We start from the raw sequence: 12,484 nt of genomic DNA, 5'->3' as shown, positions 1-12,484 counted from the left end.
CAAGAGAACTTGTCTCTTGCTAACACTTAGTTAGCCACATGAGGTTTTACCTTTCCCCAATTAAGATTCTTTCATTAACCCCGCCCTGTAATGCTATGGAATTTATAATCAGCCATGATGTATGATGGATATAGGCTAGGAGGGGCCAGGGGACAGGGATGGTTCTGAAGATATATCCTAAAAGAACAGGTTAGCTGGAAAACAGGTACGCCTCCTATACCTAGGATGACTGACTTTTTCATTCAGATACATAGGTAGGGTGAACAGAGATTTCAATTTTTTTAAATGAAACTTTACAAGCTAAAGGATTTTTTAAAGTTTTACGCTAACATTGACATTCTTCCCCATATTATATTTTACTTTTAGAGAGGCTTATAGGTTTTTGTTGTGGTGAAGAGTTTTTACTCCATAACTGCAACGAACTTTTCTATTGCTCCTTGATTTCCAAGGGTCTTTCAAAATTACTCTACCCACTAACTGCTATAATTCCCATTTTACAGGTGAATAAACAAAATATAACTCATAAAGTTAAAAAGTTGTAATACAACAATTATTGAAGTAAAATTAATTTTTTTTAAAACAAAAACTCAATCACAGCAATATCCGTTGGGAATTAAAATGGACTGTCCTTACCTTTACTAATTTTCCACTGATCTCAGGCATATCACCCATTTTCCGATTATCCAGCATCCGAATTTCGTATGACTGACCTATTTAAACAAATTGTGTATAAAAAACAATCCTTATAAAGAATATCACTTTGCTTAACATAATTCAAAATGCATGTTTCTCAGAACATACATTACACAATGATAGTTTGTTAATTTGCTACGGAAGCAAATTCAGGTTGATCCTTCTCTTCCCTGAAAATCACACCACCTTCTGTCTTACATTATTACATGAGACAAGAGTTTCTCTGTCAATTTATCTTCATCTGCCACTCTCTTACACTAAATTTTTATTATGCTTGCATTACCTAAGACTAATTTTTGTAACAGCTTTTCTGAGATAGTTTACATACCATAAAATTCACATTTTTAAGAAGTGTGTAATTCATTGGTTTTCAGTATAATCAGAGTTGTGCAACCATCACCACTACCAGTTTTAGAACATTTGCATCATCCTAAGAAGAAACCTCTATTAGTCACTTCCCATCCCTCCCCCAACCCCACCTGGCCAACTGCTATCGATCACCAATCCACTTTCTGTCTCTATAATTTGCCCACTCTGGATACTTTTATAAACAGAATCATACAATTTGTGGGTATTTGTGCCTTGCTTTTTAAACTTAGCATGTTTTCAAGGTTCACCCATATGTAGTATATATCAGTCCTTTTTATTGCCAAATAATATTCATTCCTTTTTATTGCCTAATACTATTCCATTGTGTAAAGACCATACCAAATTTTGTTTATCCATTCATCAGCTGATGGATATTTGGGTTGTTTCCACTTTTAGTGTTTATTAGAAAACACAGATATTCACACATCGATCTAGATAATTAGGAAAACGCTGCTGTAAAAAAATTAATAACGTACTCCAAATCCACAAAAAATGATTTCTGGATTATCTGTTATTAAATAATAAAAATGATAGTATAATTTGGCATGCAGAAAATCAGTAAAAATTAAAGAATGCTTATAATATCACATGAAGTTGAGAATCTTTATAACTACCAACACCTTGTCCATACTCCCAGGGGGCTTACAGAAAAATATACAAAGGATTCTAGATTATAGGGTCAAAATTCAACAAGGGGTTATCAAAATACAACTACATCACTCCAAGGCTGGTGAAGGAAAACAGCATATATATAGTCAGTTACAAAGAAAAGTTGCTTACATGCATTCAACAGACAGAGAAACACTAAAAAACACCTGTATGGCAAGAGACATTTTTAAAAAGTTAAACTAAGAGACAGATTGGAAGAAGATATATGCACTAAATTTAACAATGGATCTATATTCTGAAAACAGTAAGAAATAATTTTCAAAATGAAGACTATAAAGTTTTGAAAAATACACCATTTATATTTAAAATTACACTCAACCTCACAAGAATTTAGGAAATAAAAATCAACAAAAGGTTTATGCTGATTATCAGATCAATAAGAAATATTAATTTTTATTTATTTATTTATTTTGACAGGGAGCTTCGCTCTGTCGCCCAGGCTGGAATGCAGTGGCACAATCTCGGCTCACTGCCACCTCGGCCTCCCAGGTTCAAGCAGTCCTCCCTGCCCTGGACTCCTGAGTACCTGGGATTACAGGTGCCCGCCACCACGCCCAGCTAATTTTTGTATTATTTTTTAGTAGAGACAGAGTTTTGCCATGTTGGCCAGGCAGGTCTTGAACTCCTGACCTCGGGTGATCCACCCGCCTCAGCCTCCCAAAGTGCTGGGATTACAGGCGTGAGCCACCGCACCTGGCCATAAGAAGTATTTAATTAGGCTGAGGTCAGGAGAGAGAGATCATCCTGGCTAACACGGTTAAATCCCATCTCCACTAAAAACACGAAAAATTAGCCGGGTATGGTGGCACGCACCTGTAGTCCCAGCTACTCGGGAGGCTGAGGCAGGAGAATCGTTTGAACCCAGGAGACAGAGGTTGTAGTGAGCTGAGATCACGCCACTGCACTCCAACCTGGGCGACAGGGCGGGACTCCATCTCAAAAACAAACAAACAAACAAAGAAGTATTTAACTAAAAATCAAATGGGCAAGTGTGGGGGAGAAATAATCTTGAATAATGTACAGAATATAAACTAAAAAGTCTTTTTAAAAGGCAATGTGGCTGCACCTGTCAACAAATTAAATACTATACCCTTTGACTCAAGGATTCTGATTGGTCAAGACAAAAAAAAAAAAAAATGTGTAACGGAGGGAATATTTGCAAGTGGCATTATACATAAAGGGCTAATCTCCCCAATACATAAAGAGCTCCTATAAAATTGTGAACAAATGGGCTGGGCGCAGTGGCTCACGCCTGTAATCCCAGCACTTTGGGAGCCCAAGGCGGGCAGATCACCTGAGGTTGGGAGTTCGAGACAAGCCTGACCAACATGGAGAAACCTCATTTCTACTAAAAATACAAAAATTAGCTGGGCGTGGTGGTACATGCCTGCAATCCCAGCTACTTGGGAAGCTGAGGCAGGAGAATCGCTTGAACCCGGGAGGCAGAGATTGCAGTGAGCTGAGATTGCACCACTGCACTCCAGCCCGGGCAACAAGAACTAAACTCTGTCTCCAAAAAAAAAAAAAAAAAATTGCTAACAAATGTCCAATATCCCTAGAGGAACAAAATGAGCAAATGAAATGGACATGTGGGTTCACAAAAGAAGGAAATGCCAACAGTTCTTAAACATATTGAAAGACACTCAACTTCCATTAGATAAATGCAAATTAAAACCACACTGAAATCATTTTTCACCTATCAGATCAGTATAAATCCCTCAGTTTTCTGCTGTATTAGATGTAAAGTGTAACAGAAAGAAGAGTTGAGGATTACTCCTGATTTTTGATCAAGGAATTGAAGAAGAGTCACCATTTCCTGACCTCAAAGACAGCCAGGAGCTGACTTGAGGCAGAAAAACCAAGAGTTGGCCAAGTGGAGTGGCTCAAACCTGTAATCCTAGCACTTTGGGAGGCCAGGGCAGGCAGATTACTTGAGGTCAGGAGTTCAAGACCAGCCTGACCAACATGGTGAAACCTCATCTCTACTAAAAATACAAAATTAGGCTGGGCGCAGTGGCTCACGCTTGTCATCTCAGCACTTTGGGAGGCTGAGATGGGCGGATCACGAGGTCAGGAGTTTGAGACCAGCCTGGCCAACACAGTGAAACCCCGTCTCTACTAAAAATGCAAAAATTAGCTGGGCGTGGTGGCAGGCACCTGTAATGCCAGCTGCTCCAGAGGCTGAGGCAGGAGAATCGCTTGAACCTGTGAGATGGAGGTTGCTGTGAGCCGAGATCGCGCCACTGCACTCCAACCTGGGCAACGAGAGGGAGACTCCATCTCAAAAAAAAAACAAAAAACAAAAAACAAAACAAACAAAAAAAACCCAGAAGAAAAGCCTCTATAAAAGTGGTTTCCCTATTGGAAACTATCATATTCTTCAATGGTAATATCCATTGAGAGAACAACCAGACTTTTAGAAATTTCCTAATTTGTCCCCCAATCCATAATTATTTTAATACCACGGCTTCCTGAAACAACAATCTAGGTTGTAACTGAAATATAAAGAAGGATCCAGTATTAATGAAATATAAAGTTAATATAGTCCAACAGTAATATTCTGAGATGCTAGTCCTATTTTTAGCTTTACCTTCTCAATTTACTTTTCATGTTTTATTTTTTGTTCCATTTCTGGCTCAGAAATGCAAAAATTCTGCCAGAGTTGAAAAATATAACTGTTGTGATTCATGTCCCCACCCACCTTTGAAGACACATACTCTAGTCTAGCTTCATCAAATGGGACTGCAGGGCAACATGGAGCCCAAGATGTGACAGCCCCCACTTTGCTAAGTTCAATGCTTTAGAAACGTTATTTCTAAAGTCCTATTCCTATCATGAAACTTTAGTAACATGAACTGAAACTAATCAGGAGGAAATCTACTGTTGTGAAAAATGAAACTAAGCAAAAAGAACTTTCTGAAATATTTAATGGAATTCTTAATCCAATAAACATGCTGTTTCTAGGGCTTTATATCTGTATTTTATTAACATTCTTTTTTCTTTTTTGAGACAGAGTCTCACTCTATTGCCCAGGCTAGAGTAAAGTGGTGCAATCTGGGCTCACTGCAACCTCCCTCTCCCAAATTCAAGCGATTCTCATGCCTCAGCCTCCCAAGTAGCTGGGATTAGAGGTGTGTGCCACCATACTGGCTTTTTTTTTTTTTTTTTTTTTTTGGAGACGGAGTCTCACACTGTCATCAGGCTGAAGTACAGTGGCACAATCTTGGCTCACTGCAACCTCCATCTCCTGGGTTCAAGCGGTTCTCCTGCCTCAGCCTCCTGAGTAGCTGGGACTACAGGCACGTGCCAGTACACCCAGCTAATTTTTATATTTTTAGTAGAGACGGGGTTTCACCATGTTAGCTAGGATGATCTCGATCTCTTGACCTTGTGATCCACTCGCCTCTGCCTACCAAAGTGCTGGGTTTACAGGCATGAGCCACCGTGCCCAGCCTAATTTTTGTATTTTTAGTAGAGATGGGGTTTCACTATGTTGGCCAGGCTGGTATCGAACTCCCAACCTCAGCTGATCCACCCTCTTTGGCCTCCCAAAATGCTGGGATTACAGGTGTGTTAATTAACATTCTTAGCAGAGTATTCTCCAAGTAGAATTTGGTCTCCAAATGAAAATGTATTTGGGGAGTAACAAGGAGAAATTCTTTTCATTTGAAGAGTTAGGGGCTGATCCAGCAGTAGCAAGTCAGCAAGGGGGTAAGATCAGAAGTCTCACTCATATTATCAGGTGTGGAAGCATCAAAGGCTCAGCCCCCAGCTGTTAAGACAAAAGGCAGCCTATTCCAGCCAGATCCCTGCCCAAAGGGAAAGCCAGCTATGTGTACTCCACCCTCTGGTGGCTCCATGTTGGTTTTTACTCCACAGTTAAAGTCAGGGACTTAACTCCTCTTCTTATTCAGGCATAACCAGGCAAACACAAATACAGGTTGCTTTTTCTTTTGCGGGGGGCTGGGGCGGGGGACTGGAGTGCAGTGGTGCAATCTTGGCTCACTGCAACCTCCACCTCCCAGGCTCAAGTGATTCTCCTGCCTCAGCCTCCCGAGTAGCTGGGATATAGGCATGCGCCACCACTCACAGCTACTTTTGTATTTTCAGTAGAGACGGTTTCCCCACATTGGCCAGGCTGGTCTTGAACTCTTAACCTCATGTGATCTGCCCACCTCGGCCTCCCAAAATGCTGGGATTACAGGCATAAGCCACCGCACCCAGCCTTAAACACAAATAAGTTTTTACACTCAGTCCCTCTGAGGTTCAAAAAGAACTCAAAAAATGACACCAAGACATCAATACAACTAGGAAAACTTGCTCCAATTTCTACTGACAAAGTGAAGACTATACCAAATTTGATTTTTATTTTCTTTACAGCATTACACAGTGGCAAATATTCTTCATGAAGAATGACCATTTCGGCTGGGCGTGGTGGTTCACACCTGTAATCTCAGCATTTTGAGAGGCCAAGGTGGGTGGATCATTTGAAGCTAGGAGTTCGAGCCTGACCAACATGGTAAAACCCCATCTCTACTAAGAATACAAAAATTAGCCACACATGGTGGCGTGTGCCCATAGTCCTAGGTACTCCAGAGGCTGAGGCAGGAGAATCTCTTGAGCCTGGGTGGCAGAGGTTGCAGTGAGCAAGACTGCATCGTTGCACTCCAGCCTAGGAGACAGAGTGAGACCCTGTCTCAAAAAATAAATAAATAAATAATAAAATTAAAAAGGAAAAGAAAAGCGAGTCTAGTGAGCTGAAGATACTTTGCTAGTCTGGATCTTTGTTTGTCTTACTACTTTAAATTAGCAAGCTTCTATTATTCAGTAGACAAAGAGGTAGGGTGAAAGATACTCAGAAATGTCTCAGTCTGGTCCAATCCTTGTCCAAATCTAGAAAAAGCTATGAATCCTCTCATTAGAAAAATATACCTTTAAGGACTACATCCCAGCTACTCAGAAGGCCTGAGGCAGGAGGATTGCTTGAGCCTAGGAGTTCAAAAACAGCCTGGGCAACAAAGCAAGATCCTGTCTCTAAAAACAAACAAATAAAAGGAAAGAAGGGAAGAGGGAGGAAGGAAGAAAAAAAAGCCAGGTTCAGTGGTTCACGCCTGTAATCCTGGCACTTTGAGAGGCCAAGGCAGGAAGATCGTTTGAGCCCAGGAGTTGGAGATTAGCGTGGGCAATGAATAGTGAGATCCCCCATCTCTATGAAAATTTTTTTAAAAATTTGCCAGGCATGCTGTCCTGTGCCTGTAGTCCCAGCTACTCAGGAGGCTACGGTGAGTGGATCACTTCAGCCTGGGAGGTCAAGGCTGCAATGAGTCATGATTGTACCACTACACTCCAGTCTGGGTGACAGAGCAAGACCAAAAAAGAGAGGGAGAAGGAAGGGAGAGGGAACATGAGGGAGAGGGAGAGGGAGAGGAGGAGGGGGGGAGAAAGGGGGAGAAGAGAAAGGGAGCAGAGAAGGAAAAGGAAGGGAAGGAAGAAAATATACATTTATAGAAAATTAAAAACTTGTTTAAGGATTCATGGAAAATTTTGGGTTTAAAACTTTTTGTCAAGATGATAAATGCTAAGATACAGTCTGTGCAAAGCACAACACACTATTATATATACTGTGATACTCAAATAGGTATTATTTTGAAAGGTATTATAATTTCTTTTAAAAGGGTACATAAAAGTACAATTCCTTTAAAATTACTCAAAAAAAAATTTTTTTTTTTTTTTTTTTAAGACAGAGTCTCGCTCTGTCACCCAGGCTGGAGTGCAGTGGTGTGATCTTGGCTCACTGCAACCTCCGCCTCGGGTTCAAGTGATTCTCCTGCCTCGGCCTCCTGAGCAGCTGCGACTACAAGTGTGCGCCACCATGCCTGGCTAATTTTTGTATTTCTAGTAGAGACGGGGTTTCACCATGTTGGCCAGGATGGTCTTGATCTCCTGACCTCATGGATCCGCCCACCTTGGCCTCCCGAAGTGCTAGGATTACAGGCATGAGCCATCGTGCCCGGCCCATATTTTTTAAAATTACTCAAATGTATGTTGTTTTAAACATGTCTACATATACAGTTCAGCTTTCTACCTTTTTTCCGAAAAGACTAGGAAAAATCAAGAAATAAATTAACACAATTCCAGAACCAAGAAAATACTCAACATTAATACTGTAGTAAGCAGAATAAAGTACAAGAAAATCACCTGCCCTTATATTGATTACATTCGAGTGAGGTATCACCTGAGAAAGAGGCACAAGGGAGCCTGCTGGAGTACTAGAAAAGGTGGAAATAGGTAGTCGTTTCAAGGGAATATATATGTAAAAATTCATTAAGATTTGTGCACATTATTGTAATACTTCAAAAAAATTTTGTTAAAACCTAAGCTTTCCAAATTGACACTGAGCAAGGTAATTAACTGCTCTAAGTTTAATCTACAAAATGAATAAACCTCTCCTAGGGTTGCTGTGATAACTGAATAAGGTTAACACATGTATTTAGTACAATGCTAGATGCACAGTATCAATTAGTGTCAGTCTACTATATCGCTACTACAGATGGTGGATTATGACTTTTATCGATATGAAATATCTTTATCTGGTTTAAGAACAACCATGATAAATTATGGGCATTCCCCCAGGCCAATAAATGCACATCCTACATGTTGCTTTAAACAGGGTGTGTATGTGTACTAATTCATTCCATGGTATGTATGTAACAGAACTTAATCGACTATTCCACAAATAAGGAAAATTCAGGTTATTTCCTTTTTTATCTTTAGAAATAAAGTTACAGTGAATATCCTTGCCCCTACATTGTTTCTTCCGTTATTTTTATGTCTAAAACAGATTACCAAATAAGTTCTTAAGGTTCTTTCAAATATAAAACTTAAGTCTCAAATAAGTGATTGCCTATCCAAACACTAAATATAAAAACAAACAGGGAATTGTCACAAGTGCCAGAGACAGGACTACCTGAAGGTAAAACCTTATAGATTCTAAACTTATATATCAAATGAAAAGGTAGAAGTAAGTTATGCTTCCACATTTCAGATTAATCACATGTAAAAGTCTAAAATCTATTGCTCTTTCCAAAACTTCGAGTAAAAATTCTATTTAATGACAGAAAAATAAACACTACTCTTAAGTGAACAGATGTATAATTCTAATTTTTTGAAAGAAAATGTATATACATTCAAGAAACAGACCAAAAATGTTAGTCAATTTTTGGCATTATCTCTTCACATATTTCCCGGTTTTTCTACAATGAGCATATAACAGTAAAAATGTTCAAAAAATTGTTTAAAATCAGAATTCAACCTGCTTTCAGTACATGTATCCAACAAATTAATTCCTGCATTCAAAATACTTTTGTTTACAGGGGTAAGTCACATCAGCCTGTGCCCAAACTGCAAAGGGCAAACTCTCCTCTTTCTAAAGATAAACTCAGCCGGGTGCAATGGCTCACGCCTGTAATCCCAGCACTTTGGGATGCCAAGGCAGGTGGATCACTTAAGGTCAGGAGTTTGAGACTAGCCTGGCCAACATGGTGAAACCCTGTCTACTAAAATTACACAAAATTAGCTGGATATGATGCTGTGTGCCTGTAATCCCAGCTACTTGGGAGGCTGAGGCACAAGAATTGCTTTAACCTGGGAGGCGGAGGTTGCAGTGTGCCGAGATCGCGCCACTGCACTCTAGCCTGGGTGACAGAGCAAAACTCAGTCTCAAAAAAAAAAAAAAAAAAGGTAAACTCTACCCCCCACATCTCTACTATTTTCCCTCCTTCCCCACCATCCCTTTCATAACACCCTGACATAAACTACAAACAAGATATAGGGGATAAAATGTGATGTTTATTTAGCCACAGACTCCATCCTGGTGCAGCTTAAGTCTATTTTCAGCACAGAACTGCTTCATGTTCAAAATCCAGGTTCCTTGCTAGCTGGACGTCTGATTCATTCTCAAGTTCCATATTGAAATCACTGTCCCTAAAAATAACTGACTTCGTTTCCTACTTGCTAGTCCTTTGGATTATGTCTTAAAAATCCTGTAATAAATCTTCCTCCTCAGACCCTCTTTAATGCAAATCAGTTTACACAAACTGTACTTCAGCTGCTCACAGTAAAATTCCTACAGTTTTCATTAAGTTGTAAAATTTAAGAAAAAGAACCTAATTTTTAATTATTACCAATAATCTAGGCTACAATGCCAAAATATTATTTTGTATTTCTGTAAATTCTTACATGTCAAATGTAACATAACCACACTAACCTTGGTTCAAATAAGTAAGCGTTTCATCATGCAGTTTTACTGCTGGCGATGTTGCGGCACACATCACATACTGAAAGGGTGGGTGCTCTGTTTCACCATCCAATGGAAGGCTGGAATCTTCCTGCTTGAAAATGGGCAATGCCAAGACATCACTGAAAAGCAAAAAATCAACACTGACCTTACTTTGGGTTTGAAATATTTGTCTACAGCCATATCATCCTGAATGCACCCAATCTTGTCTGAAATATTTAAAAGCATATAAACATTTAGGGATAGTTTTTTTTTTAAATTTAAGATCAGAAATTATATGTAGAATAAAAGAACTATTAATGCTATGTGGTTCATCTAAAGGATGGCATTAACAACTGCTATCTTGGGGTAGGAAGTGGGGGAGGGCGACAGGGCAGCTCTGAATATATATATGTGGTACTTTAAAAAATTCTTTTAAAACTTCAAGGTCCAGATTCTTTCTATAAAAAAAAAAAAGCAAGTCAAGAGTACATAGCTACCTGATTTGAAAGGCAAGAAATAATACTGCTGCCAAAGGTAGGTCACCCTTGACACCATGGAATTACAAAGAAGCATCTGATTAAAATGGGGTTTTACAAAAAGTTCCCTGCTGTGCCTTGGCAAGTGTTAAGAACATAAAGCTTCATGCCTAGTCTAAAACAATGGCTCCTTCTGAGAGGTAAATGGGAGCAGTAGCAGTCGCAACAGCTGCTATTCTTCCCCCAAGAATAACCTGGGGCACTGATTGGGAGAGTGATGAGGGGTCTTCTGGGACAGTCTATATTGGATGTTGTTTGGTTTTAACAGCTTTACTGAAATATAATTTACATATCATAAAGTCACCCTTTTAAAGTTTGTAATTCAGTGGTTTTAAGTATATTCACATCATCAGTATCTAATTCTTGAATTCCAAAATATTTTCTCCCCTCAAAAAGAAATCCCATATCCATTAGTAGTCACTCACCACACTATCCCAGACCCACTCAGCCCCTGGCACCCACTGATTTGTTTTCTATCTCTACGGATTTGCTATTTGGGACATTTAAATGGAATCATATGACTATGTGGTCTTTTGTGACTGGCTTCTTTCACTTAGCATGATTCATGGACCATCCATGTTCTAACATGTACCAATGCTTCATTCTTTTTTATGGCTCCATTCCATTGTATAGACATACCATATTCTGTATCCATTCAGATGATGGCCATCTGGGTTGTTTCCATTTTTTAGCAATTATGAATCATGCTGCTATGAACACTTTTCCATGTTTTTGTGTAGATAAATTCTGCTAAGTATACACCTAGAACTGGAATTACTGGATCACATGGTAACTCTATTTAACTTTATTTTACTTATTTTTTTTGGAGACAAAGTCTCGCTTTGTCACCCAGGCTGGAGTGCAGTGGTGCTATCTTGGCTCACCACAACCTCTGACTCCTGGGCTCAAGTCATTCTCATGCTTCCGCCTCCCAAGCAGCTGGGATTAGAGGCATGTGCCACCACACCCGGCTAATTGTATTTTTAGTAGAGACGGGTTTCGCCATGTAGGCCAGACTAGTCTCAAACTCCTGGCCTCAAGTGATCTGCCCGCCTCAGCCTCCCAAAGTACTGGGATTACACGCGTGAGCCATCACACGCCACCTCTGTTTAACTTTCTGAGCAACTGCCAAGCTGTTTTTCAAAGTGGTTGCAATAATTTTACATTTCCCCTATTAATGTATGGAAAGTGATTATTTGTTTTTGAGATAATTATCTGAGCTGTACATCTGTATCTTAACTTTTCTATACTCATTCTTCAATAAAAAGTGAAAAGATAATAACAGTAGCAACAACAAAATATCAAATGAATACTATATCAACACCAATAATAGGGACTTGTCTGAACTGCTTATTTTCTCTTTTTTTCCTACAAGCTGTTCACTCAGATACTTGGGTAGCCAGGTCAATTCAATTCAATTCAATTCAAAAACAGAATGTGAAAACAAGTGAAATGGGACGGAAACCCCAGGAGAGAACGTTATCCCACCAGTAGTCCCTACTCCCCCCATGCATTTCTATTAAAGCACTGTGCTGATTTCCAAAGATACTAACTATCCACTAATTCTCCCTCTCTTATTTATACCCAGGAATTGTCAAAACACTCCTACGTACACAAGTAATAACCAAGGATCACATGGTTAGCAATAGTCCCAACACTCCCATAGAGTTCTCTCAACACCTTGACCTAGGAATTTTGCCCCACCTAAGCTCCTGCCTTGGGGGCAGATATAAAAACTTTTCAGAAGACTTCAGGCCAGGAGCAGTGGCTCACACCTATAATTCCAGCACTTTGGAAGTCTGAGGCGGGTGATTGCCTGAGGTCAGGAGTTCGAGACATGGCGGGCAAAACCCCGTCTCTACTAAAAATACGAAAATTAGCTGGGCATGGTGGGGCGCGCCTGTAGTCCCAACTACTTGGAAGGCTGAGGCAAGAGAAT

The 12,484-nt window shown here is 39.7% G+C and overlaps 1 protein-coding gene across 5 annotated transcripts in view; it reads right to left on the bottom strand.

The window, feature by feature from the left end:
• UBP1 (upstream binding protein 1) overlaps positions 1–12,484 on the bottom strand; it is a 52,275-nt gene that overhangs the window by 27,516 nt on the left and 12,275 nt on the right. For all 5 annotated transcript variants that reach the window (XR_009214401.1, XR_009214400.1, XM_032162192.2 and 2 more), the window contains 2 exons: positions 9,998–10,149; positions 634–710 (listed from right to left, as the gene is read on the bottom strand). Coding sequence is in view for 3 of the 5 variants with exons in the window: in XM_032162192.2 (XP_032018083.1) it covers positions 634–710; positions 9,998–10,149 (229 nt within the window). In the remaining 2 variants the exon portion in view is untranslated. The remainder of the gene's footprint in view (positions 1–633; positions 711–9,997; positions 10,150–12,484) is intronic.

Source organism: Hylobates moloch, unplaced genomic scaffold, assembly GCF_009828535.3.
Source record: "Hylobates moloch isolate HMO894 unplaced genomic scaffold, HMol_V3 SCAFFOLD_8, whole genome shotgun sequence".
In the NCBI taxonomy this organism is placed as follows: domain Eukaryota; kingdom Metazoa; phylum Chordata; class Mammalia; order Primates; family Hylobatidae; genus Hylobates; species Hylobates moloch.
Note: the sequence above shows the minus strand (reverse complement) of the source record. Positions and strands in the feature narration are given on the sequence as shown.